Source organism: Bactrocera neohumeralis, chromosome 2 (assembly GCF_024586455.1).
Source record: "Bactrocera neohumeralis isolate Rockhampton chromosome 2, APGP_CSIRO_Bneo_wtdbg2-racon-allhic-juicebox.fasta_v2, whole genome shotgun sequence".
NCBI classification, from domain to species: domain Eukaryota; kingdom Metazoa; phylum Arthropoda; class Insecta; order Diptera; family Tephritidae; genus Bactrocera; species Bactrocera neohumeralis.
Window position 1 is genome coordinate 92,776,895 of NC_065919.1, and position 24,793 is coordinate 92,801,687.

At 35.0% G+C, this 24,793-nt stretch overlaps 2 protein-coding genes across 8 annotated transcripts in view; one reads left to right on the plus strand and one right to left on the minus strand.

Annotated features, from left to right (window-relative positions):
- Positions 1 to 721: 721 nt before the first annotated feature.
- On the minus strand, positions 722 to 23,885 carry LOC126752837 (glutamate receptor ionotropic, kainate 2). Of its 7 annotated transcripts, XM_050463835.1 has the most exons (16): positions 23,420 to 23,857; positions 23,241 to 23,337; positions 22,658 to 22,818; positions 22,095 to 22,311; positions 21,841 to 22,031; positions 21,533 to 21,740; positions 16,099 to 16,262; positions 13,069 to 13,299; positions 4,992 to 5,195; positions 4,847 to 4,931; positions 4,499 to 4,775; positions 4,211 to 4,409; positions 3,896 to 4,121; positions 1,341 to 1,453; positions 1,131 to 1,280; positions 722 to 1,076 (listed from the first exon to the last, which is right to left on the minus strand). In XM_050463835.1, the coding sequence occupies exons 1-16, from the start codon at positions 23,420 to 23,422 to the stop codon at positions 882 to 884; spliced, it is 2,721 nt and encodes a 906-aa protein (XP_050319792.1). In that variant the 5' UTR covers positions 23,423 to 23,857; the 3' UTR covers positions 722 to 881. The 7 variants fall into 7 exon arrangements, with proteins under 7 accessions (XP_050319792.1, XP_050319800.1, XP_050319825.1 ...); XM_050463843.1 differs by lacking the exons at positions 23,241 to 23,337; positions 23,420 to 23,857 and adding an exon at positions 22,884 to 23,114; XM_050463860.1 differs by lacking the exon at positions 722 to 1,076 and having other exon boundaries at positions 1,196 to 1,280; positions 1,346 to 1,453; positions 23,420 to 23,875.
- Positions 16,175 to 24,793, plus strand: part of LOC126753022 (pupal cuticle protein) — a 44,293-nt gene continuing 35,674 nt past the window's right edge. The window contains exon 1 of the mRNA XM_050464118.1: positions 16,175 to 16,274. Coding sequence (XP_050320075.1) covers positions 16,233 to 16,274 — 42 coding nt within the window. The 5' untranslated portion in view covers positions 16,175 to 16,232. The remainder of the gene's footprint in view (positions 16,275 to 24,793) is intronic.

The following is a 24,793-nucleotide window of genomic DNA, read 5'->3' on the forward strand; positions in this document are numbered from 1 at the left end:
ACGGACGGACAGACAGACATCCGGATTTCGACTCTACTCGTCACCCTGATCACTTTGGTATATATAACCCTATATCCGTTATGTGAACAAAACTATAATACTCTCCTTAGCAACATTGTTGCGAGAGTATAAAAACACAAATCGAAAAGAGGTCGCAATGGACGCAGGAAAACTTCAACCGTGTTTGGAGCAATGTAATATTTTCAGATGTGTCAACGTTTGTATTGAGTTATTTGGCTAAAAAAAGGACAAACATTTATTAAAACGAGGGTAAACAACCTCAAAAGTTTTATTTTTAAGGATTGTTCTCTGCTCATGGACCTCATTCATGCTCATTCTCACCTGTACGTCGGTATAATAATAATCCTATTTAAAATAGTTTAGTGAAGTCGGCTGAAATGCTTTGCGACAAAATAACCACGATTGGATACTGTAAAAAGACAATGATACGAAACATAGGAGCGAACTCTGTATGGAAGCAAGAAAGCATATATTTACTTTAGATTGGTCATCACAATCACTAAACTCCAATCCAATAGAGAATGTTTGAGGTCTAATGAGAGCCTCAAATAAAAAAAACATTAACGTTAACAAAAGATTTTATTCGACTCCCGGGAGGTCGCTTTCTGTGGAATATACGGGCAATTTAGTTGCATGTTGCCATCAAAGATGTCAAGCAATAAAGACAACGCGGAAGATTTGAGAAAATATAGAATAATCGTGAGCTATAACAAAACAATGTATTTTCTATAATTACAACATTTGAAATATATAATATTTTGAACTTTGCTGTTAAATAAAATAATCATTACATAGTGTTAAATATGATTAAATTACAAAAATGATGGTTAGAAGTTCACACAAATTAGAAAAAAGGGGACCTAAATAGTTTTCTCCGATTCTCCATCAGTTTTTGAACTGTTTTCAATTTCAGAATCAGTGTCTATTGAATCGATTGAAACAAGCGAGTTTCGACTTCGGGAGTATACGGATTGTGCGCTCTTCAGTATGCGTTCGTTATTCGCTAAGTCAATTGCAATACGTAGTTCTTCCAAAAATGCGTCACGAAACGGTACCTAGAAAGGAGTAAATGTATATACAAGCTTTGGATTCCCTCAAAGTGTATGCACCTCATAATAGTTGGATTTCCTTGCCACATATATGCACCACATAATTAAACTATATATTAGAGATATGCCGCTGCCGACTCCAAGCACTAGATATACACCACCCAAGCTCTTTAAATCCAGGGGATTTACTTCACTGCTGTCAGTTTTTTTCTAAAAAATAATATTTGATAATTATTCCAGAAGTATTCGCAAATATATAATTGTCAATACTTTACAAACACCAGCACCAACTTCGTTCCACCATTTATTTTTGAGTCGCGCCAAAACGCCTTGTTCCTGAAGTTCTAACAACGCGTTGTTGAATTTGTCGCGGTATGGCCAATCTGTAAGAAATAAATTAATATAGTATTGTTTTTTCGTTGATTATTAACTATCAGTGGTTTCTTGTAAAACCATGATTAAATTATAATTTCTAAGAGATCAATAACATTTTATTTATAATATGATAGCATGTTATGTCAATTGTATCCGAACACAATTCGAGAAAACGTTTCATTTAAAAATATTACAAGTGCGATACTGTGTTCCTGAAGTTCTAACAACGCGTTGTTGAATTTGTCGCGGTATGGCCAATCTGTAAGAAATAAATTAATATAGTATTGTTTTTTCGTTGATCATTAACTATCAGTGGTTTCTTGTAAAACCATGATTAAATTATAATTTCTAAGAGATCAATAACATTTTATTTATAATATGATAGCATGTTACGTCAATTGTATCCGAACACAATTAGAGAAAACGTTTCATTTAAAAATATTACAAGTGCGATACTTATATTTGATAGGTGTTCCTTTGGGAATTACTAAAACTTGTTATATTCTTGCAACGTGTTGCTACATACAACGTGCGTTCCAAAGTAAACAGAACTTAAAAAAAAAAACAACAAATGATTTTTTCGGCAAAATCAATTTATTTTATTCAAAATAGTCTCCTTCTGCTTCAATACAGCTTTTTGCACGGTCCAAAAGCATGTCGAACGAGTGTTTTAGCTCGTTGGCCGGTATGACCGCCAGTATGCCGGTGCAAGCCTTTTGAATGGTCTCTACTCTGCATAACGCTTTCATGGGCAAATGCATTTTTCCGAAAAGGAAGAAGTCTCACGGTGCCATATCAGGTGAATACGGGAAGTGGTTAATGGTTAAAATTAATTAAGTTAAATTTTTGGTCAAATATTCGTTCTTCGAATATTTGATTCTGAGATCGGTCGTCAGTCAATTTGTACGGAACAAACTTTCGTAAACCCAAATGTTCGGTCAAAATGCAAAATATCGATGTTTTGGAGATGTTCAATTCCATTTGCATGAATTTCAATGATGATTTTTGATGGAATTTCCGGTGAACACGGATTTTGATTGGCCCACATGTTGATCGTCATTTATGTCCTCACGACCACTTTGAAAACGTTGAAACCAATCGTGCACTCTGCTACGGGATATGCAATCATTGCACTAAACTTGTTTCATAAATTGAAACGTTTCGGTAAAAGTTTTACCAATTTTAAAATAAAATTTAATGTTGACTCTTTGTTCGAAGCTCATTTTCGCACCGATAACACAAACCTATTGACACTTAAAACGCAATAACTTCACTTCCAATCGATGAAATGTCATGAAATTTTCACTAGACAATCGATAAAGACAGCAGATTCTAACGCACCATATAGATGGCGCCACCAGGGGGCGCTAGATTCAAAAAGTCCTGTTTACTGTGGAACGCACCTTGTACTTAGTACTATATATGGTTTTGTTCACCTAATCGAGATAGATATAGGGTTATACATATGTTAATGATCCGGGTGACGAGAAAAGTAGAAATCCGGGTGACTGTCTGTCCGTGTAAGCTTTTACTTAAGTAAAAATTGAGATTTATTGATGGCACTTGGTATACGCGTTTATTAGTACCAAAAAAATACGAGTACACAAAACGTCATTGACCGAAAACCTATAAAGTGCCATAATTAAGCACTCTAAAACTCTAATTTGGCATAGGGGATCGCAGTAGCAATGGCCACCGGTGGGAAAAAGTTTCGAACAAGTGGGCATGACCCGTCGCTCAAATAAGTTTAATCTACATATCTTCTAAACCATTTAAGCTACAACAACCAAATTCGCCTAGTGCAAATACTATAAGAACCGACAGTTTGCAAATGTACGCAATCGGATGGTAACCACGCTCACTCCTCATATAACATAAAGCGCGATAAATCAATAACTAAATATTTTACTGACATTCTTATTTCACCGTACCGAGTATTTTGACCCCAGTACCTATAGTTGACTTTTTACGACAAATATCGGTCAATGTGAGATAATGCTTTCCTGATAATAGTAAGACTGTGTATCAAAATGGTTTCAATAGTAATATAATATTAAGATTTTCGTCCTTACGGGTGACTATACCGCATATATCGGCCAATATGTGAGTTGTCTTAATAAACTTGAGAGAGCGTGTTTTTCTAATAACGGTTCATTTTTGAGCTTAGAATGAATAAAATCGAATGAAAACTCGCCCTAGATCCCATATAGTTAACAAACCATATGTGCCTGAAAGTATTACCCGGCTGTAATCCATGCAAGTTGCAAGAGTATGAAATTTATTTCCTTACTTGTTTAAATAATACTTTTTTCATATTTAATCAAAGCTAACAGGTTAATATTGCCTCCAGTCACATTTATTCGTACATTTAGCGGAAGAATTCCGCCATATCTTAAGCTCATCTTATTTGTTTTCGGTGAGGGTTATATTATTTGTAACACAAAACATACTTTTTACCATTGCGATTCCATATCCTTTTTCATCGAGCGGCTCGCCAACTTTCTTTAAATTACATTCGCGCACAATATGGTATTCAATTGATGTGGATTCCATTAAGAAAGCATAATAGTTATCGGATTTCACGCGATTTACTCCTTCCAGGTTTGTCTCGAAAAGTAAATCCGGGTTTTTGACCATAAAATCATTCATCTTCTTATATGTTTCATGCTCGGAGGTCTAAAAATATGTACATATTTAATATTTATAAAAATAAACTTCAAATCAATAAGGAAAAAAGTGAATTAGAAAGGAGTCATAGACCATACTGAAAAGAAACTTCTCGTAGAACCAGTTTTTTTAGCACCATATTTTACTCTTGTATCACTAGCTAATTCATTGACATTATTTATAAGTCCAACAGGTTTTTCGATAGTTAAAAAAGCTGCCAAATTGGCAGTATATGAAGATAGTATTATCAGGGTGAAGAACCACCAAATAGATGCAAGAGTGCGGGTAGAAAGAGACCTAAATAAAAAATGCAAGTGAAAATAAAATATAGTATGCATATTGTTTATATTGGGTTGTGGTAACAATCTGTTCAAATATGTACGTACTTTGGTGCTATCTCAGAGCCTTGCTGTAAAAATGCCCCTGTTGTAAACCAAAAGGAGTTATTTAATGTAAATTGATTTTCCAGTTCTTCAGGTTCTTCAATACATGGATATGGATTGTCCCATTCGGTTGGGGATAATCGCCCCAATATGAAAAAACAAAACGATACACCAATATAGACAAGGCCCAAATAAATCCAAACTTGTCTAGAGAAAGGATCCATGAATGAAAAATTATTAGCGGGCGATTTTTGGGGTTGAGTATACAAAATAGCAATGCCTGATTGAAAAGAGTTGTAGATATATTTTATTTTATTACATTTGTAAATACTATATACAATACATACTTACCTAAATTCATAAATGGAATAGAGAAATCTATTATTTCTTCGCGTTCCGATGTAATTGTCAAATCAGTAATTGCCAAATCTGCTCTCTTTAAATATATTGCTAACGCTAATTTTGCAGATTATATGAAAAATATACAAGTACTTACACCTTCATTTATCTCTTTCATCATTCCTGTAGTCTTATTTGTTGTTTTATTAAAGCTGCCATAATCACTGCCACCATCTATAAATGTATAATTAAAACCTAATTTTGCAGCTAACTCCTTTATTAGGTCTATGCTATATCCTTCATACTGGTTGTTTCCGACCAATTTCTTATGACTCTCCACTAAACTGGCGTAAGGTTTGTTCTATAAATATGTAAAACCCAAGATCTTTCAAAATATAAAATTAATTGCGAAATATATGAATATTTAAAGAATTTGGAATTTAAAATATATTGAGTTGTATATTTCAGTATATTTGAAAACGGAGATAATAATCTTTTCACAGCATTACTAAAATGTCAAGACGAATTTGTAAAATGAAACAAAACAAGTATGGAAGTGCTAAATTCGTGTGCGACCGAACATTTTATACTCTTGCAATTTGAAAGAATCAAATCCAGGGAAATACCTATAGGTGCAAAACGTCAAACGGAGGATCAGACAGAGAACTTAAAACATAGAGAAGGCAGAGAACTTAAAACATAGAGAAGGTGCAGGTTCGACAGCGAACATTTGATAAATTTGCGACACGGAATCTCACCACACAAATACAGAATTCACGCTGTGAAATGTTAAAATTTTAACAGTTCTCCACATATTCAACAAAGAATATGAAGAGAAATAAATATATGTATTTACGGCATATGATGAGAGGGCATATATGTATGCTCAAGCAGAGAATATTGAAGAAAAATAAGTTCTTTGATATTCCACTTTTAACAGCGAAAAATGTGTACAAAACACACGTCTCACACAGAGAACATAAAGACATTTTTTATTGTGTTCTCTGTCTCACATGGCCAAAAATATGAAGACATAAATATATGTATGTATGCAGGCTCCTTATGATACAGCATTGTTATATCGGGTGATTTTTTAAGAGAAAATTGATAACTTTTTTTGAAGAAAAAAAAACGCATAAAATTTGCAAAATCTCATCGGTTCTTTATTTGAAACGTTAGATTGGTTCATGACATTTACTTTTTGAAGATAATTTCATTTAAATGTTGACCGCGGCTGCGTCTTAGGGGGTCCATTCGGAAAGTCCAATTTTGGGCAACTTTTTCGAGCATTTCGGCCGGAATAGCCCGAATTTCTTCGGAAATGTTGTCTTCCAAAGCAAATTTTGGAATAGTTGATGGCTTATTTCTGTAGACTTTAGACTTGACGTAGCCCCACAAAAAATAGTCTAAAGGCGTTAAATCGCATGATCTTGGTGGCCAACTGCCCATGCATCCCGAAAAATGCACTGTTTGGTGTGGTTTGTACGCTGGTGGAATCATTGGACCGTATTTTTTCAAAGATGCTGTTGGACGCAACGTTACGGTGAATGGCGATCGCTATCGTTCGATGCTAACAAACTTTTTGTTGCCAAAAATGGAAGAACTGAACTTGGTTGACATGTGGTTTCAACAAGATGGCGCTACATGCCACACAGCTCGCGATTCTATGGCCATGCTTTTTGAGGGAAAACTTCGGAGAACAATTCATCTCAAGAAATGGACCCGTAAGTTGGCCACCAAGATCATGCGATTTAACGCCTTTAGACTATTTTTTGTGGGGCTACGTCAAGTCTAAAGTCTACAGAAATAAGCCAGCAACTATTCCAGCTTTAGAACACAACATTTCCGAAGAAATTCGGGCTATTCCGGCCGAAATGCTCGGAAAAGTTGCCCAAAATTGGACTTTCCGAATGGACCACCTAAGACGCAGCCGCGGTCAACATTTAAATGAAATTATCTTCAAAAAGTAAATGTCATGAACCAATCTAACGTTTCAAATAAAGAACCGATGAGATTTTGCAAATTTTATGCGTTTTTTTTTTTTTAAAAAGTTATCAAGCTCTTAAAAAATCTCCCGATATATGTAAAACGACTGAATTCATGCGAGAATGAATAAAGAGAAATGCTTTGAAGAAAAATATGCAAAGTCACACAAAGAATGTAAAGAAGCATTCTCTGAGACACATACATATGCGTGATCTTGTATCATATGAACCATTTTTTTCAGAAAAATTGTAAAAATTTTAGTTTTTTACAAAATCGAAAAAAATTAGATAAAAATAATTAATTTTATTTTTTAATTTTTAATTATTTCAAGAAAGTTACATATATTTATTTCGTCTATTACAAAGCGAAGATGTGTCAAATGAACTTCATTTCTTAAAAAAATTAATGACCTTGATGAAATTTGCATATTCGCATTATTTCGTTATCATTTCCATATTTGTACCAATAGAATTTCTATGACACATGCATATGTGCATATGTACATACATACATATATTATTTCTTTGGTACATTTGTCTGTATGTTTACGAAAGCAAATGCGAGCCAAATACATACATATGTACATACATTCATAGTAACAAGTGTCGCACGCTTCTTTCGCATCTCCATTGTCACGGTCAACCAATGGCCGAAACTTGCGTTTTGTCAAAGAGTCAAGTGCTGAACAAATTGAGCACGACAGACTGCAAGCGACATCTGTCGAATACACACGTTCTTATGGACACAGTTATGTAGTTGTGCAGCTGGCTCAATAACTGTGTCCCTAAGAACGTGTGTATTCTAATATTTTCGTTTGCAGTCGGTCGCGCTCATTGTGTCAGTACTTCTATGTGTCGAAACACTGACGCGACGGTAAAGCGCCACAACATTGTGTTGTTGGTAGAAAATCCGAGCTGTGCCGAAAGAAACTAACAAACGATCGTCGATTGTTACCGCTTCCCTTGCTGCTCGAACAGCATCGCCAACAAACCAGCGTAAATATGTATGAAGATGTATGCGCGTGCATACATATCGACGCAGATTTTTGCGAGTCACGGAAAAATATTTTAGCAAATATTGTAAATCGACAACGGCTATGTTGCCACTTTTGTCACTTCTTTCTGTGAAGAATCATCAGAAAGTTGTTCAATTTATGATTTTTAGCTTTTGCCATCGTCGCGAAAAGACGCTTGTAGGCGAAGGCATGCTCGGGGAGATGTTACGGCGTCTGTTTTTATGAATGAAGCGAGGTCGCTGGTGGAATTTGCGCCTGCGTTTATGAATGAAATCGTTTTGGTTGTAAAATTTACTACATTTGAGCTTCGCCAATTTGGCTGCCATATTGACTTGTGGTGCTTATGCTATTTAGGCAATTGTTGTTTTTGTAGAACAATGCTTCAATTTTTTGTTGGTGACATATTCACATGTGTACGCATATGTATGTTTGTATGCTTATGCATTAGTTGTTCGGAAGTGTATACAAATATATGTACATATAAATATATATGAATGCATGAACATGCAAATTAATGCGCGCGCATGTAATATACATATGTATGTATTGATAAGTGATAAAATCATGATTTGAATTTCTGAATGCGCACATGCGTATACATACATATGTATGTATATGCAATCATATGGGTAGATAATAAGATTAATATGATAGACGATATGTTTATATATTGTTGTGATAAATTCAATTTCTATTACTAATAAACATAATACAAAAATATTTATTAGTACAGTATATTATGTAAAAATCAAATAAAATTATTGAATATACAAGTCTAAATAGACTGTAAATAGTACTATGCATGCATTCATACAAAACTATACTCATATCATAATTAGTACATGCCAATATGGAAATGCCGACGGCAAAACGCAAAAGCATACATACATATTTGCATACATTGCGAAAGCAAAAATTGAAGCATGGAAATATCACAACGCTGTTGTAGGGAGTATCATAAGGAGCATGCATACATACATATGTATATTTATGTCTCTTCATATTCATGAGTATGTGAGAGAGCTGTATTTGTACACATTTTTCGCTGTTAAAAATGGAATATCAAAGAACTTATTTTTCTTCGATATTCCCTGATTGCGCATATGTACATGCTATGGCATCATAAGCCGTACGTATGTATATTATTTCTCTTCATATTCTCTGTTTGAGTATGTGGAGAACTGTTAAAAATGTTAACATTTCACATCGTGAATTTTGAAGTTGTGAGGTGAATTCCTTACTCCAATCTTATAAATTGTTCGACATCGAACCTGCACCTTCTCTATGTTTTAAGTTCTCTGGCTGAACCGTTGGTTTTCATAGTCAAAATTACGCATTTTCTTTGTGCAAGTTCTACAAGTTGTTAAAATGAATATTGACGCGGAGAAACTGGTATTTTTGATAGAGGCAAGAAGCCCGATATATAGTTATAAAAATAAAGATCACACAAATAAGTTAATAACAGAAAAACTATGGGACGAAATAGCTACAGAAATGAATAGTGACGGTAAGTTCAGTTTATTTTATTTACACCATTTGTACATACATACATACATACATACGTAATATTGATAAGTATTTAAAAATATAGTGAAAATCAATTGTAGATATACAGTACTAAACCAAGCAAAATTAGATATCGTATCTTTGCAATCTTCTTTCTTTTGCAAGAACTGATTCGTTTTCTTCTTTTTTCGTTTTATTTCAATGCACACCAAGCGAGACAAAAAGACAAAATGTTGCATTGTGCTTCGCTTGGTTTGAGTTCGAACACAAGATGTTTTTGTGTTTTATTAGTCAAAGACTCACCGGATCAGTCAAAAACGTCTTTGACTGTACTGTCATTCAAAGTGTAAACACAATGACTGCGACAGACTGCAAACTACATCTGTCAAATATTAAAATACACACGTTCTTATGGGCAGTGTTATTTTGACAGCTGCACGACTACACGACTGCAGGCCGACAGTTGTCGTTCTCGCTAACTTCAATATCCTCCTATTTTTGCCAACGACAGTAGAGTTGACAGTAGAATGGAAGATAGAAAGAGGAGGTAGAGTGGTGATGCCACTAATATGTAAAATGTAAAATTGTTCACAGCTCTAACAAACTTGACGTTATTTTACAAATAAAAGCATAAAATAGCTATATTATAGCTCTATTATATCATTTGTAATAACAATTGATAATTTAAAGCAAAAATATTTACCTATTTACTTATTTTTTGCATAAAAAATTTCATTTTGAACAAAATATCAAAATTTCATTGAAGTGAAAGGAATTAGTATGGCCACAACGAAATTGTGTACATACAAAATGGACATCTGCGTTGTTTTGTGTACATGTCGGCCATTGTGTTGTTGTTGCTTCTCAAAATGTACATGTAGTAAGATGAACAACGACGTTTTCAGTTCACTGTCGTGCTGCTGCAGTCTGTCGCAGTCATTGTGTTTACACTTTCGCCCCGGTGGATGAACGTCTAGCCACAATCCGCATCAAAGCGAAGTTCTTTAATATATCGCTGATTTGCGCCTACGCCCCGACGGATCATGATGGCCCCGCCATGATATCAAACTCGTGCTTGGCGACTTTAACGCCAGGGTGGGCAAAGAAGGTATCTTTGACACTACGGTCGGTTAATTCAGCCTCCACGACAAAACATCCCCAAATGGGTTGAGGCTGATTGACTTCGCCGGGGCCCGAAATATGGTGATCTGTGGTACTAGATTCCAGCACAAGAAAATACATCAAGCTACCTGGCTGTCTCCGGATCGAAAAGCCACCAACCAGATCGATCATGTTGTGATAGACGGAAGACACGTCTCCAGTGTTCTAGACGTGCGTACGCTCCGAGGTCCTAATATCGACTCGGACCACTATCTTATTGCAGCCAAGATTCGCACCCGCCTCTGTGCAGCAAAAAACGCACGTCAACAAACACAAGGAAGTTTCGACGTCGAGAAACTGCAATCGCAACAGACAGCCGAAAGATTTTCTACTCGGCTTGCACTCCTGCTCTCAGAGAGCACTCGTCAACAACTCGGTATAAGGGATCTGTGGGACGGCATTTCAAACTCCTTACGTACAACTGCAACCGAAACCATTGGTTTTCGGAAAGCGCAAAAGAACAGCTGGTACGACGAGGAGTGCCGTGTCGCAGCGGAGAGAAAACAGGCTGCCTACCTCGCAACGTTACGATCGACCACAACACGTGCGGGATGGGATAGATACCGAGAGTTGAAAAGGGAAGCGAGACGCATTTGCAGACAGAAAAAGAAAGAGGCCAAAATGCGTGAGTACGAAGAGCTTGATAAGCTGGCCGACAGGGGTAATGCTCGAAAATTCTACGAAAAAATGCGGCGGCTTACAGAAAGTTTCAATACCGGAGCATACTCTTGTAGAACTCCCAAGGGTGATCTAGTCACCGATGCCCTGAGCATACTTAAATTGTGGAGGGAACACATCTCCAGCCTGCTGAATGGCAGTGAACGCACAACGCCAGGAGAAGGCGAACCCGATTCCCCAATCGATAACGATGGAGCAGACGTTCCATTGCCCGACCATGAAGAAGTTCGAATAGCAATTACCCGCCTGAAGAACAACAAACCGGCTGGGGCCGATGGGTTGCCGGCCGAGCTATTCAAACACGGCGGCGAAGAACTGATAGGGAGCATGCATCAGCTTCTTTGTAAAATAAGGTCGGACGAAAGCATGCCCAACGATTGGAATTTAAGTGTGCTATGCCCAATCCATAAAAAAGGAGACCTCACAATCTGCGCCAACTACCGTGGGATTAGCCTCCTCAACATCGCATATAAGGTTCTATCGAGCGTATTGTGTGGAAGATTAAAGCCCACCGTCAACAAACTGATTGGACCTTATCAGTGTGGCTTTAGACCTGGAAAATCAACAACCGACCAGATATTCACCATGCGCCAAATCTTGGAAAAGACCCGTGAAAGGAGAATCGATACACACCACCTCTTCGTCGATTTCAAAGCTGCTTTCGACAGCACGAAAAGGAGCTGCCTTTATGCCGCGATGTCTGAATTCGGTATCCTCGCAAAACTAATACAGCTGTGTAAACTGACGTTGAGCAACACGAAAAGCTCCGTCAGGATCGGAAAGGACCTGTCCGAGCCGTTCGATACCAAACGAGGTTTCAGACAAGGCGACTCCCTATCGTGCGACTTCTTCAATCTGCTACTGGAGAAAATTATTCGAGCTGCAGAGCTTAATCGAGCAGGTACAATCTTTTATAAGAGTGTACAGCTGCTGGCGTATGCCGATGATATTGATATCATCGGCCTCAACACCCGCGCCGTTAGTTCTGCTTTCTCCAGGCTGGACAAGGAAGCACAAAAAATGTGTCTGGCAGTGAACGAGGGCAAAACGAAATATCTCCTGTCATCAAACAAACAGTCGTCGCACTCGCGACTTGGCTCTCACGTCACTGTTGACAGTCATAACTTTGAAGTTGTAGATAATTTCGTCTATTTAGGAACCAGTATTAACACCACCAACAATGTCAGCCTGGAAATCCAGCGCAGGATTGCTCTTGCCAACAGGTGCTACTTCGGGCTGAGTAGGCAATTGAAAAGTAAAGTCCTCTCTCGACGAACAAAAGCCAAACTCTATAAGTCGCTCATAACTCCCGTCCTGCTATATGGTGCAGAGGCTTGGACGATGACAGCAACCGATGAGTCGACGTTACGAGTTTTCGAGAGAAAAGTTTTGCGAAAGATTTATGGTCCTTTGCGCATTGGCCACGGCGAATATCGCATTCGATGGAACGATGAGGTGTACGAGATATACGACGACATTGACATAGTTCAGCGAATTAAAAGACAACGGCTACGCTGGCTAGGTCATGTTGTCCGGATGGACGAAAACACTCCAGCTCTGAAAGTATTCGACGCAGTACCCGCCGGGGGAAGCAGAGGAAGAGGAAAACCTCTACTCCGTTGGAAGGACCAAGTGGAGAAGGGCCTGGCTTCGTTTGGAATATCCAATTGGCGCCACGTAGCGAAAAGATGAAACGACTGGCGCGCTGTTGTTAACTCGGCTATAATCGCTTAAGCGATGTCTACGCCAATTAAGAAGAAGATATATAATATGATTTATTTTACTGTTAATTTCTCTGTCACTCTATGATAAAAATAACCAATGTAGTATTTGCAAAATAAATAAATAACAATACTCAAGTGGATATATACAAGTATATACAACTTACTGGCACTGAAATAAGAACACGAAATGTTTTGTTCACCAAAGAATTGGCATCAACCTCACTCCATAGTTCTAATTGAGGTGGACGTTGAATTGTTAAGTTATTACGTTCGTCCCAAGTGCCAATCTTCACAAGTCCACTAGTTTGCAGCTCTACAATATCTAGGATATAACCTTTTCGTATGTTTCCATCAAAGTATATAGGCCCAGTAATGGTTTTTTCCTGCATGTTAATCTGCAAGAAAGTAAATATTAGTTTATTTAATAAACTTTATATCGTCACTTAAAAAGCAAAATAACGTAACATCACTTTTCATAAGTTTTCAGAGAGGGAAGTCACGATACGAAAACGAAACTACCCAAATTGAAGCAAAATTTGAGTTTTGGTTATAACTTGGATACGTCTGGTAACTAAAGCTTAAAATTGTGTACAAATACAGTGGTCGTCCAGAAAAACAAATTTTAAAATTTTCAAGATTTCGAATTTTATTTTTTGAACAAACCAACAAAATCATTGTATTGATGTTTCTATATTACGAACGCAAAAAAAAAGGAAGAACTGAATTCGGGTGCAATCGAATATTTTATACTCTTAAAACTTGCAGGAATCAAAGCCAGGGCAATACCTTAAGGTTAATTTCTTCTTGATTTGTTTAATGAAAAGTTAAAGAATCAAATGGAATTTAAAATTGTGTTACATAGAAAGTAGGTGTGGTTGTACGAGTAGTCCGATTTCCCCCATTTTTATACTGTGATATAGTAGGAATGTGATAAGAGGGAGACCGATATATGAGGTATAAAGTAAACTGCAAGTTCAAAAATCGTTATATAGATATATGGGGGCTAAGGGGAGTATTGATTCGATGCAAATCATCTTTGATATAAGGGCATAAAATTATCAGGAATAATGGTTTTTAGGAAAATGTGTTCATACATTTTTATACTCTTGCAACCAGTTGCTACAGAGTATTATAGTTTTGTTCACCTATCGGTTGTACGTATCACCTAAAACTAATCGGATAGATTTGGGGTTATAAAAGTATATATACATATATGTAAATGATCAGGATGACGAGAAAAATTTAAATCCGGTTGACTGTCTGCCCTCCGTCCGTACAAGCTGTAACTTGAGTAAAAATTAAGATATCTTGATGAAACTAGGTATGTAGGTATGTACGTCCACAAATCGCCATTAACCGAAAACATATAAAGTGCCATAACTAATCACTAAATTAAGATATTAAGTAATATGGTACAGAGAATCACAGTAGCAAGAAGCACCTGTGGGGAAATTTTTTGAAAAAGTGGGCGCGGCTCCGCACTCTAACAAGTTTAATGTACCCATATCTCGGACCGGACTAACCGATTTCGATAAAATTTAGTACGCAGCATTATTCTGACATTCTTATGTCACGTTGTGAAAATGGACAAAAAAAAGTGGGCGCGGCTCCGCACTCTAACAAGTTTAATGTACCTATATCTCGGACCGGACTAACCGATTTCGATAAAATTTAGTACGCAGCATTATTCTGACATTCTTATGTCACGTTGTGAAAATGGACAAAAAAAGTGGGCGCGGCTCCGCACTCTAACAAGTTTAATGTACCCATATCTCGGACCGGACTAACCGATTTCGATAAAATTTAGTACGCAGCACTATTCTGACATTCTTATGTCACGTTGTGAAAATGGACAAAATCGAGCAACAATCACGCCTACTTCCCATATAGAACAATTCTCAAAAGCCCCAATATACTGAATTGACTTTGTACCGCATATATCGGCCAATATGTAGTATAATTATATAATATTATTTTAAAAACGAAAACATTAATGAACTTCAAGGATACTTGAGCAAGCACGTTGTACACCGTTAGTATCAACTTCCTTAAGGCACTTCCGGATGCGATGTGTCAGCTGCTTCAAATTTTTAGACTTCCAACTATTTTTGTACACTAAAGCTTTGATTTTTCCAAAAAGATCCTCAATCGGTCGGCATTGTGTTAAGTTTGTCGGATTCTTTTTTTTAGGCACACAGTAAATGTTTTTGTTAACCAAGAACTTCAATGTGGCATTTGCATAATGAGAAGAGGCTTTGTCCGGCCAAAATACGGTTTCATCGTTTTTATGGTGTTTACGTATGAAAGAAACCAAAATTTTGTCCAAACATTGATTGATATAGGCCTATGATATGTATATGGCTGTAAGCATTTGACTTTTCGTGCGGCTTCGGTTTGACTTATGCAATCCTTATTGTTGAGCTCTGTCTTCAGCTTCCGAATGGTTTGAGGCGTCATAATAGTCGGCTTTCTTCCAGAACACGGTAGCCTTTCTATTTTTAGAGTACTTAATACTGAGTATATTGTTCTTCTGGAGACGCCTTCCGCCATAAAATGCACACACGTAAACTTTTTTCCGGCGGTTTCATGTTTTTTATAAAATTTTACAACGCGGTCGCGGAGGTGTTGCTCTTAGAAGCGATTATAAGCACTAATTAAATTTGTAAGCTGTTACAAATTACACGCCAAAAAGATGATGCAATCAGTTCGCTAATTGCGTAATATTAGTATTTGAAAAATAGAAATAACAAAATAGCAGGCCATTAAAATTAGTGCAGATTTTTAGTTATAACTCGTTATATAACTAATATCAGGATTTTTTGGTTTTACTCTATATGATTGGTTTTACACCTTAAAATATTTCCTTGGTTTTGATGCTTGCAAGTTAGAAGAGTATAAAATGTTCGGTTGCACCCGAACTTAGCCCTTCTTTACTTGTTTAAAAGTAAAAGTTGAAAATCACGAAATCAATTTTTCGCCGTTTGATCTCGAGTATTTTTTTCCACATATGGGAACGAAATGGACTTTCAGTAATTTTAAATCACGTTTTGAACATATTCACTAACTTTCTGCTTGTTGTAACTTTATGTAATCTTGAACGTTTGTTTTGATCGCAGTAATGAATCGTAAACAAAAAAACTTAGTTTTGCATTTTTTGATGATACATTGCTTTGCATTTTCAGTTCTGCAAATACCGAACGCATGTAATTTTTAAATGTTGATCCATCAGTCTGCACGTGGTTGCTTTGTTCGGAACAGTTTAAGGCTTGTGGACGATATACTAAATTTTTTGTAGATTCGGCAAAAACTTGTACGGCATCATAAGTTAATGCCATTTCCAGAGTTATTGGACAGGAACCTGCTCAAAAAGGTAATGAAGAAAATTTGTTGGTAATTATAAATAAATTATTTAATATAATTCAACATTTATAATATATACTCGTACCTGTATACATGTATGTATGTATATACTTTTTTATAACTCATACCCTTACATATATCAATTCCATTTGGCATTCTTCTAATGTTAATTTTTTTTTCAATATTTAGCCATCGAATTATCTAGTCAATTTCCAAAACTATGTTTTGGTCGATTTGTGGCGACCGTCGTCCCTCGCTAGTTATTTTTACGAATTTGACCAAACAACTGGGATGGAGTTGCATACCATTCAGAAACGACCATTTTATGTCGATCATCGATGTGTAGCATGACTTGATTTAACTAATTTCAAAATACCTAAGTAGCTAAGGTTATTTAATGTACAATTCGTTCTCTATAATTCTCTGGGTATCTTAGTAAAATTTGATGCTTTCAAGTGTCCAGATTACGACCTTGTTTATTTATTTATTATTTGTAAAATAATAATACAATTATTATTATACATTATACATAAGGAGCACTAGCTACAGAGGCTTTCAGCTCACGGCTTACTTAAATAATAAAGAAGGAAGCTTCCATGTAAGAATTATTAATATGAGAGCTTGTTATTGTATAATAGTAGTTATGGAATAAGATTTTGCGAAGTATGTATAACTCTTTCCTCGATAGGAAGGAGTCCGGCTTCCTTTTGAAGGAACTTTTTTGGTGATGTTGGGAATGCCCGCATACTTATTCTAACAGCAGCATGATATGGTGCAAAGATTTGCTTTATGTTGTTGGCATAGATAGGGAGACCAAATCAACAATCACAGGATAAAGGGGTTGATACATAAGTGAGTTACGGTGGGGAAGTGATCGCTGTTATACACATAGATCAGTTAGTGTTTGGCTGTTAAGTTTGGGGGCGATAGCAGAAGAACAAATGACCTGGTCTACATTCGTGAACGAATTATGTGTAGAAAAATGCATAGGAGAACCGTCGTTTAAAATTGTCAAGTTTTCCGCTAATATAAGGTCTTTTATGATTTTACCTCTTTGGTTGGTACATGTGGAACCCCAAAGAGGACTCCAGGCATTGAAATCGCCAAGTATAAGTATGAGTGATTGGATAGGTCCGATTATATCGCGTAGTGGAATGTAAATTGTTAGGATGGTTAATTTAAATCCAATAAATATTTCTACTGCTATCGTAGCAATATTAAAACATGTAGGGAGAAGTTTGTGTGGGATATCTTTTTTTTATTAAAGACCTTGTTTGTTGGTATGCTTTTGTGTTAAGTTGGAGAAATAGGCAGCGTATTGGTTGGGTATAGTAGCTGCGGAATTAAATAAAATGTGTGTTTCTTGTAGTGATATAACAGTTGGTGATTGTTCTTTTATGAGTAATTCTAGATCAGTGTAATTGTTGTACAGCCCGTTCATATTCCATTGGAGAAATTTGAACATTTCTTAGTAGTGAGAGTATTGAGAAAGAAGTGGGGATTAATTATGAGAGTTATTGTTCTTCACCGTCAGAAGTGATAATTTCATGAGGTGAAATATTGCCTGTATAAGTATGTGGAGAAAAATCGGTTGTATTCACCTAACGGTTGAATGTATCACCTAAAACTAAGCGAGATAGAATATATACATACTAGGGGACTCGGCCACGCGTTGCTGTAATATACATTTTATACTATTATTCATATAATAAACTATTCAATACAGTGAAAATTTTATATTTTTTTATCATAAGAATCCAAGGGAATGTACTTGAGGTCTAATTTTGAATATGTTCATACAAATAAATTTCAGTGGAAAAAATAACGTATTTAAGGTTGCTTTCTCAAGGTCTGTCCAGTTAATGGATATGTCCGCTTAATAGAGTGTCCATTTAATAGAGCATTCACTGTATTTTTTAATTATGAATTGTTTTTACTATCCTATCTTCTAAGTTGGTACGAATTGGACGAAATGTGTGCTAAATTTAACTAAAATCGGTTTAGTAGTTTAGGAGTCCATCGCGGACAAACATTGTGACACGTACTTTTTATATATAAAGATTTATAATTGATTAGAATGATGAAAAGAGTTGAAATCCGAGCCTGTCTGACTTGATATACATGTTCCTTGTCCAAAAATTTAAGACAAGTTCGAAGATGGGAGTAATTGGACCAAATTAAGGGATAATCCTTTCCTGACAATGGCATGTCAATGTGTTAAAAATAGGTTCAGTGGGATCAATAATTCCCGGAGCTCCCACATACCTAATGTAATGATTTTCTAACTTATGCCGCATATATCGGCCAACACGTTAGATATCTCAATGAAAGAGAACGTGTTTTACTAATAACAGTGCGTATTTGTGTCTAAAATGTATAAAATCAGCCGAAAACTTGACCTAGCCCTCATATAACTAACATATAACATCCGGGTGACTTTGCCCCGATCTTAAGCTGCTCGGCTACAGAAAACAAAAATTTCAACAGCCAGAATTAAGAATTAGATTAATATAGTTTATTATTTTTAAATGTTACTTGTTAATAGTAGATGTGTGCTGGAATAAGAACCTTAAAAATAATATCAGACCACAGAAATGGACTACAGACTGACCCATTCATGAGTTTTACAAGAAATATTATACTAAGCATTTCCCTACAACTAGCGAGTATAGGGAGATTTATAAGCTTTAAACGGTTAGTATATAGAGGAAAATTTAATCTGGAATCCCAATGAAAATGATTCAAGGCAAAAAGTAATATATGTTTTTGAACGGACTCTAACTTCTCCGAATGGACTTGATAACTAGGGTTTCAAAGTATAGAAGCACACTCAAATACAGGCCTAACCAAAGATGTAAAAAGAATTTTTGTAGTAAGCGGATCTCTAAATTCTTTAGACAAACGTTTAACAAAACTAAGAGCGCCTTTAGCTTTAAAAACCGTGGAAGATGCATGAGGATTAAAATTGAGTGTGAGGTCCATAGTTACCCTCAGATTAACAAAACTGCATTCTTGCCCCAAGCTAAAGTTTTTTATTACGTATGAAGTGGGGTCTACAGGTCTACGGGAAAAGCAGATCGTTTTAAATTTTTTAAGGTTCAATGCCATATCATTTCTAACACACCAAGAAACTAGATTGTTTAAGGCTTTTTGCAACTGACATCTTTCACTATTTAAAGTATATGATTATAATATATTATTGATAAGTTTTACATCGTCAGCATATGTGTAATAAAACTCTTGAATACTTAATAACAAATGATATACTATATCATTAATAAATAACAAGAACAAATTGGATCAAGATGGCTACCTTGAGGACCGCCTGAAGGGATATTAATTACGTCCGAAAAATTATCGTTAAGTATAACTCGCTGAGTTCTATTACTAAGATAAGAACAAACCCATTTTAGAAATATTGGTTGAAAACCAAGAAGATCCCGTTTATTCCAAATAATTGAATGGTTTACTTTATTAAAAGCTTTACTAAAATCTGTGTATATAACATCGGTATCCTTATTCTCCCTAAAGCCTAGTTACATGTGTTACAAATTCTAGCAAATTAGTTACTGTAGATTTCCCTTTAGTGGAGAAATCTATAATAGAAGGTTATTTCGTCTGTTATACGAGTAATTGCTTCAAAAAATTTAGGTATTGCTGGCAACTGTGTTATTCCCCTATAGTTTTCAATGGATGACCTAAATCCACTCTTATGCAAAGGATGATAAATGATAAAACACGAAATTTTCTATTTTTATTAAATATTAACTACATTAATCCGGATTAATGCATGAGTTAGTGAAGAAAACTCCGTTGCTAACTCCCATTTAATCCTGATGAAATTTTAGAGAGTTAGCTGCATTTTCTGCAACATTGTTAAAAATGGCCAATTTTAATCTATTTTTTTTTTCTTTTCAATAATAAAACAAGAAGTTTTATGTTATGATGCAGTTTTAAAAATAACGTGTTGATATGTTTTTGTAAAAAAAAATGGCTAACAACCGCATTGTTTATCTTCTATCCATTTTCATTGAAAATATTATAAAAATGACAATTAGTTGTTTACCAGAGTTTCAAACTCGCCTGCTGCCGTCTGTCACCTACAAATTTGGATCTGATTAAGTGCGCAGTTAATCCGAATTAACGCTGCCGTCTGTCAAGGCTATAAGTTAAATAAATACTTATACACAAAACGATTTTCCAAAATGAAAAATAAGTCAACACGGGAAATAGAAATATTGTCCTTATCCAGTAATTGGAACGTACTCATGTTCGGTTACAGGAATTGGCTTTGTATGAAAATATTAATGAAAGCGTTTTCATGAAATTGGTTAGGTTATGGCAGGTATCCGGTTATACGTTCCGGTGAATTATTAGAATTAATAAGAAACATTTGCAATAAGTAAGGAAAGGATAAGTAACCGAACATTTTATACTATTGTAACTTACAAGGATCAAAGCCGGCTTAATACCTTCAAGTGTTGGCAATATTAATCCATTGTTTACAACAACGAAATCGTGAACATTATTGTGAAGCTTATAGACTCTTTTAGTTTTATTACAACATTTTGCTTCCCTTTAGCGAAAATTATACTAAAAACATTGGGGACAGGGAAATTGAAGGTTGGTTGCATTAATTTTTGGCATTGCTCAGGTATACTTGAGAACTTATTTTAAAGCAAGCCGATATACATGTATGCATAAAGTCAATTGGAAGTTTGAAAGTCTTTATATGGTATTAGGTTATGGGGGAAGTATTGATTACATTCAACCCATTGACACAAGGGTAGTAATTGATCAAATCTGGCGAATACATTAGTTCTTGATTTATATAATATAATGGAAAGTGAAAAAATCAGTGGAATTTAAAATTGTGTTACGTGGTAGGGGTTTGTTTTTGTCTGAGTTTGACTATTTTCACACTGTAATGGAGAATGTTAAACCCATTTCAGTTGAAATCGTCTCGTCATCTGATCATATATATATGTATGTAACCATATATCTAATTCGATTATTTTTAGGTGATATAACAACAATTAGGCGAATAAAACTGTTATATTCTGTAGCAACACGTTGTAAGAGTATACATAAGTATTCGATATTTTCTCTAAAGATATTCAATGGATTTAAATCTTACAATTCGCAAAATAGTGTAGGCAACTACTCAAGATCATTTTCCTAATTTCGATATTTCCCCTTATTATCGATAACAAGTGTTGAAAGTTGCTTCACTATTCACAATTGTGTTAACGTTTTTGAAATACTAACCATTGGCTATTCGGTTATTATTGTTTTCATTGTAATCCATATCCAATTGTGATATTAAATTATTAACGATGCCCTGATTTGGAGAAAACATTCTAAATCCGGTTATATTCGCTTCACTGTATTTATATTCTTTCAGATCAAAAGTTTGTAAGTCGAGATTACCAATAACATAGGAATATTTATCATTCATTATTCCAACTTGCTGTGCCTAATAAAGAATGGAAAACTAGAAGTAGTATTTTATATACAGTAAACCTTCTAATGTACTATATATAATATACAGTACAATACTTGTATATAATTAATACCTGTTTCAAAAGTTCAGCTACAGATGGGGTAGAGCCTACAACTACAATGTGTCCATCTTCCGATTTGCGTACTCGTCGCAGAACTGCTTTGAAATTTCCACTTAGTTTAAGATCATACCGCAATACATTGATGACTGGTCCGTCACTGTTGTAGAATGACATCAAACCATTTAAAATGCTTAAATATTCGGCTGGATAAAGATGGGTTAAAATTTTATACGTATTTTTGTATATATAAGAAGGTGTTTACTTACAAGATTCATAAAGGAAAGTAAAATGTGTCCATTCGAATAAATTGATAATGTCGTGCAAAATACGTGCCAAATCTATTGGATTTGGGTATAAATTGAATCCCTCCACATTCTCACTCATATGTGGATAAATATAAGGTACATCCTTAGCATCACATACTGTTAAAAGATGCGCTGATGTTTGTCGTGAAGAAGGCCCAAAAATAGCACCTATGCCAGTCTGTACATATGAAGAAACACGCATATTTATATTTACATATAATGTATTTCATATTTTCATAAAAACATAATTAGGTGCACTTATTTTTTTTTTTTTATACGGTAGATTGTTTCCACAAAAATGGAATTCCTCTAAATATGTGAATATAAAATTCTAAATACATATAGCAAATTACTCAACCGTTTTTGAAGAGTTCGACGAAAAGAAGAAATATCTATCTGCTACCTTTTTTCGCATTTAAAACTGAAAACATTTAGTATTTTAAATTCTTATGCATACATAGGTAGCCATTGAGCATGTATGCAGCTAATGTTAGTTTATATGTTATTAGTATTGTAATTCTTACCTGCATAAATTTGCAAAGTTTAGCATGTCCTTCTATCGAATCGCCAAACTTTATTTGTTCGTTATTCCCTATCAAGGGTATCCCTAAATCGGTGTTGGCTACAGTAATAGCATAGTTAAAAGTCTTCTGTAACGGCTCCATATTGTCGTCAGATATAATACCTAGTAAAATGTAAGAGAAAGTCATATTCATGAGAAAAGTGCTTCTGTAAAAGGGTTATACATACTCTGCTAGGAATAGAAACTATATTAAGTTATTTGTAGTATGCACGAGCGATAAATTCGATTAATTCATTCTGAATATTTTTACGAATAACTCCATGTCTATCTCAAATAGTTTATGCTGCTATAAACAGCTGTTCGACAAATAAAATGGTCATCATTAATACCACATGTTGTGAGTGCACAAAAATACAAATCACTGTTTCTTCTTGATTCGTTGATTATTAAAAATCGAAATCATCGTTTTAACATTGACATAAACACTTGTACACATTTTTTAAATTAATCCAAATAAAGAATATAGTATACCGAGACATTGTTCTATTTTTAACCACATCGACATTCGATTAGAAGTCACTTACCAATCGAGATTCCCTCATTTTTTTCAATATTAGTGAAACCCTTCACGTAAATAATAAATGTGTATAAGATTCCAAAAATCCAGTTGTTTTGTACTTGCTGCAATTTTATAAATTTTTACACATTATATTTTTGGTGTCTGCTCATTTTTAAAGTCCGTTGTTAATTATGTGTTGTTTACCATATTTTTTTATATTTCACGGAAAAACAGCGCTATGACACATCCATCGACCAACAGGCACGCAATAGCAACTGATTTGAAAATTTTTAATAATTACAAAAATATATCTTGCTAGTTCGAATAAGTTGAATGCGTGAACATGCATACAAGCAGATTTATCGTGCATATTTCTAAAGTCCGTGGTAGCATAAAACTACATAGTTCCATGCACAATTCCAAAAATACATACATATACGTTTGTGCCGCAGTGATGATTTCGGTTCAATTTTATTAAAATGCAGCACTGTATATAATTCGTCTTATTTTCCGGAAATTTGCCGGAATTTTAACTACATATTTTCTTTTTCTGTGTGTCAATTGGTGGATTTATAGATATAGATAATAAACATTGATGTAAAAATAATCTAACCGTACCTTTAAGGGATTGCATGGGTTTCCTGGGGGAAAAAAGTTAAAAAATAAAAAAAAATTGTTTCTCATATAAAAAATTAAATATTTTATTAGATTTTTTGATTTTTCAAATACTCGTATACACTATTAACAAAGAAATTCTGAAATTTTTTGAAAAAAATATTTTAAACTCGGAGATGTTCCCGCGTTGGCAGGATATCTTCTTATAGGATCAGTGAAAAAAATATGTGTTTTAGTTAAAAACTTAATTTCGAACTTGGGCGAAAAAAAACAAGTGAAAATTGGATTTTTGGCAGAAATTTTTATGAAATAATAATAATTTCGGTGAAACATTTTTTCAAAAAGTTGTAACATAAAAAATCCTTCGTCCAAGGCCTTAACAAGGACCTGTGTAAAATTTCATGAAGATCGGTTGAGTAATGCTCGAGAAATCTTGATAACCGATTTCTAAAACACAGTTTTGAGAAAAACGCGTTTAAGGACGGCGCACTTAGTCTAGCTAGCCTCAAGTGCACAAGTTATCAAGGCTGTATCTCCGAAACTATTACTTGGATCAACTTTAAAAATTAGAAGAATGTTCTAGAGGTGTTTTAGAATTTAATAAGGCAATAAAAAAAATCCATTTTTCGAAACCCGTACCCGTATATTCGAAAGAACCGAATCAAGTCAAAATTGTTTCAACACTACATTTTGCTTGTGTGAAATATTTAAATAGAAATGAAGCTAATTAACTCAAATAAGATATATGTGATATACATTGCGACAAAAAAGTACCCCACCAGATATAATAAGGTTATGCAAACGATTTTTCCAGTTCTCGAAACACTTTTCGACAAAATCATTCGAACGGACTCGGGAGAGATGTGAAGCTCTCTTGCCATCTCTAAAACACTTGCCTGACAACACCATATCTTTCACTTTTTTATTATTTTCATCAGTTTATGAGGTTCACCGTCTATCCGT

Bases quoted from the DNA above. Each gene is read 5' to 3' on its own strand.
- LOC126752837 (XM_050463835.1), bottom strand. The intron at 22,819-23,240 runs GTAAGTGACTTC...ACATTTTACTAG, and splicing joins AAATGAGGGAATCTCGATTG to GTATTATATCTGACGACAAT. The intron at 4,410-4,498 runs GTACGTACATAT...TTTTTTATTTAG, and splicing joins GGCTCTGAGATAGCACCAAA to GTCTCTTTCTACCCGCACTC.